A 3,880-nucleotide genomic window follows, 5' to 3' on the forward strand; every position below is an offset into this window, starting at 1 on the left:
CAAATTGAACAGGTGGTAGCGCAGTGTGATGTCTGCAATGAGAATATGAACAGTAATCAAAAAGAGCCTTTAATCTCACATCCCTTACCAACGAGACCGTGGGAGAAGGTCGGCACTGATCTGTTCCACAGCAACGGTTCAGAGTTTCTTCTATGTGTGGACTACTTCTCCAAATATCCCGAGATTGTGAGGCTGAGCAACACGACCAGTAAGGGTGTAATAACTGCCATGAAGTCCATTTTCTCGAGACATGGGATCCCTGACATTGTGATCTCAGACAACGGACCTCAATATGCAAGCGAGGAATTCAGAAGCTTTGCAGGGAGTTGGGAGTTCAGTCACCTTACATCAAGCCCAGGTCATGCACAGTGCAACGGTCAGGCAGAAAGAACTGTGCAAACAGTTAAACGGCTACTCAAAAAGTCTCAGAAGGATGCTGGTGACCCCTACATAGCACTTCTGGAATACAGAAATACACCACTGGAGAGTGTGGGACTATCTCCTGCCCAGATGTTGATGGGGCGTCGATTAAAGACAAAACTGCCAGCCTCCACCTCTCTTCTCACTCCTGAAGGGGCGCTCAGTGTGCACAAAGGGCTGAAAGAGAGGCAAGCAAAGCAAAAGAGATACTTTGATCGTCATGCTAAGCCGCTGCCTGCGCTGCACACTGGAGAAAATGTTAGGATGCAGTCTGGAGACAAATGGAAGCCAGCAGTGGTTCTGAAAGAACATGATCAGCCACGTTCATATGTGGTTTGCACGCCTGAAGGCAGGAGGTTCAGGCGTAACAGGAGACACCTCAGACCAACAGCCGAGACAGTGTCTCCACCTGCTGCTGAGAGCAATGTGACTGTGGATATGGACTGTGACAACACTCTGTCGGCTGACAGGGAAAATTCACATGCTCAATCTTCAGGACCAACTCAAAGCAAGGACACTTGTGACTCATCTACACTCACACAGCCTTATCAAACTAGGTCAGGTAGAGTGGTCAAGACTCCACTGAGATTCAGGGAATGAGAATGTTCATTATGGACACTATTGAGTTTACTGTGTGACTGATTTAATGATGTTCATTTTACCTTAAAGGTCACAAAGATTGCTAAGATTTGTTTTGTTGTTTATTTAGAGTCCTGTGGGCTGACGTTATTCTTTTGAGCAGGCATAATATAATTCTCTGTGATATAATTGTTCATTGCTCAAAATGTGCCTAATATTATGTTGCACACTGTCTTCAGGTATTGAGTGAAGTTAAGCTATAAAAAAATAAAAAAAATAAAAAATCTTAAGAAGGGGGATGTAATGTATTGTGGGTTTGATACTGTGACTTTAAGGTCAAAGGTAACCGGGGGACAACAACACTTCCGGGGTTAGAGCCATGTTGTACTGTGATCTGGTAGTTAAGTAAAGTTGAACTGGCTGTGACACGAAAACCTGGTCGTCCTGTCAAATCATTCATCACACCAAATATTACACTCACCACCAACCATAACTTCTCTCTTCTCACAGCTCAGTGTCACAGGTGAAACACTGAAGCTACAGTCGAACTCCTTCCTCCCCAGGATGGTGTTTCCTGCTGAGCTCTTCCCCACTCTCTCCTGACCCACCAGCACCACCCTCAGGTCAGAGCTACACCCTGGAAACAACACAGGTCATTAGGCTGGAGACAGAGAGGAAACACCTGAGCTCCAGGACTCAGAGCTGTCAACACATCAGAGAGACACTACAACATGTTCCTGACTCATGTTTCCATGTGTTGAAGAATCAAGTTCTGGAGACACAGCTGCTTTTAAACATTTATGTTTATTAACTTGTTGAACACAGATACATCACATGTTGGATTCATGATGTTTGATTCCATCAAATTGCTGCAGGCAAGGAAAGGTCAGTTACAGCTCTGAATCAGTTAGAGAGGCTATTAATGACATAATGAATGATCAGTGCTGATTAATGAAAATGTTTATATTCAAGGAAAGCCAGAACAAGTGATAAAGGAAGATTAAACTGTCCAGTTGTGAACATATAATGGTTATTTGACATTAAATATCACTGTATGGAACATCCCTTGTTATTTTTTAATGCAGCTACTGCAACTCCCACTGCAGCTCCTGCTGCAGCTCCCACCAAACATCCCACTACAACTCCCACTGGACCCGCTGCACTTCCTAGTACAGTTCCAGCCTCAGCTCCAGCAACAGCTCCAGCTCCAGCTCCTACAGCAGCTCCAGCAACAGTTCCAGCTCCTACAGCAGCTCCAGCAACAGTTCCAGCTCCTACAGCAGCTGCAGTTCCTGCTACAGCTCCAACAACAGCCCCAGTAATACCAAATACTTTAGAATCCCGAATAAATGCATTGTTTTTCTCTGCCTGTTTTCTTGCTTCCTGAGGATCCATATCTGGATTTTCTCTCTGTTTACGTTCCTGTTCTTTTCTGATGGCTCTCTCAGCTTCGTCGAACATCTCATTGGTGAAGCAGCTTCCTCCATTTCTCTGAACCAGCCTGTTGATCTTTTTCAGCAGCTCAGTGACTTGGACTCGATTCTTTGTGTTTATGTTGTTGAACACGTGGTATCGATCACCACACTGGCTGATGAAGTCACGGAGAGGTTGACTCGAACTGATCAGTGTATCTGCTGGGGCTTTTGCCCTCTCTACCTCGTCTCCGTGGGTGAACAGGATCATGCTGTACTTTTGTGCTTCTTCTCCAAACATCTCCTGAAGGATCTTCACTGTTTCTTTTTCTTCTTTAGTGAATCTGGTTGGTTGGATCACAATGAGGAACACATGAGGACCCGGAGAAGCAAAACAGACGGCTTTAACCACCTCTCTCTTCACCTCATCCATTTCCATCCTGGTGTCATACAGACCTGGAGTATCAACAACAGCCACTTTTTGACCATCAACATCTCCTGTTTCCTTCTGACACTTTGCCGTCACTGAGGATAAAGACAATGTAGATACAAAGGCGTCCTCCCTTCTTAAGATGGTGTTTCCACAGGCGCTCTTTCCAACTCCAGTTTTCCCAACAAGTGCAATCCTGAGTTCTCTTGGATTTTCTGCCTCTGTTGGAGAATTTAAAACTCATTATTGACCACTGTTGTTAACAGAGTGTTACCTAAAACTTGAAAATTTCCTGTGGGAAATTTTGATCTCTGTCAACATGGGAATCAAACCCATGACCTCAAGGTCAAGACAGAGCTAATCAGACAGACACATGATCATCTTTCACTGAGCACTTACGTATATGGAGGAGCTGTAATCACATTAAGTTACCTGTGTGTTGGTTTGCGCTCACGTGCGTGTGTGTGTATCTCTAACTTTAATCACATGAAAGAACCTGTGTGTGTGTGTGTGTGTTCTTGTACATACTATGGGGCCGTCCATACGAACCCGGGTATTTTTGAAACCGTGTGTTTCTCTACACGGTTTGGCCGTTCGTCCACACGTAACCACAGTCGTCGGCCCCTGAAACCAGAGTTTTTTGTAACCGGAGTCCAGAGTGAACTTTTTAGAAAACTCCGGTTTCAGCTTCATGAGTGGACAGGAAAACTGGACATTTTTCATAAATCCCCACCCCCCTTAGTTACTGTTGCTAGCACGTCAAGCTTCTCGACGCTGACCCATGGATCATCATGCGCTGACCGCTCAGACGCTGAGTGGACTAATAGGCTACTGTGAATATCAATAATCACTAAACATGCGGACACTAATACAAAATCGCGTGGTCGCCATATGTAAATGTGGCAGGTCGAGGGTTGCTCTGCTCCACGCCCACTCAATCAGCACCACCTGTGCTTGATTGCGCATTGGTGCCACCTGTTGAATTACTGCGCTCCCTCGGGGCGCACTCTCTCTCTGACGTTCACCTGGAAGGGCTCTG

The 3,880-nt window shown here is 45.4% G+C and overlaps 1 protein-coding gene across 1 annotated transcript; it reads right to left on the reverse strand.

Moving 5' to 3' along the window:
* Nucleotides 1–2,165: 2,165 nt before the first annotated feature.
* LOC146959754 (GTPase IMAP family member 9-like) lies at nucleotides 2,166–3,624 on the reverse strand. The gene is made up of 3 exons (XM_085772939.1): nucleotides 3,621–3,624; nucleotides 2,332–3,062; nucleotides 2,166–2,213 (listed from the first exon to the last, which is right to left on the reverse strand). The coding sequence occupies exons 1-3, from the start codon at nucleotides 3,622–3,624 to the stop codon at nucleotides 2,166–2,168; spliced, it is 783 nt and encodes a 260-aa protein (XP_085629065.1).
* Nucleotides 3,625–3,880: the final 256 nt, after the last annotated feature.

The sequence above is a fragment of the Trachurus japonicus genome, unplaced genomic scaffold (assembly GCF_045865225.1).
Source record: "Trachurus japonicus isolate A0001 unplaced genomic scaffold, Traja_1.0 AP031100.1".
Taxonomy (NCBI): domain Eukaryota; kingdom Metazoa; phylum Chordata; class Actinopteri; order Carangiformes; family Carangidae; genus Trachurus; species Trachurus japonicus.

Bases quoted from the DNA above. Each gene is read 5' to 3' on its own strand.
- LOC146959754 (XM_085772939.1), bottom strand. The intron at 2,214-2,331 runs GTATTTGGTATT...GAGCTGCTGTAG, and splicing joins CATTTATTCGGGATTCTAAA to GAGCTGGAGCTGGAGCTGTT.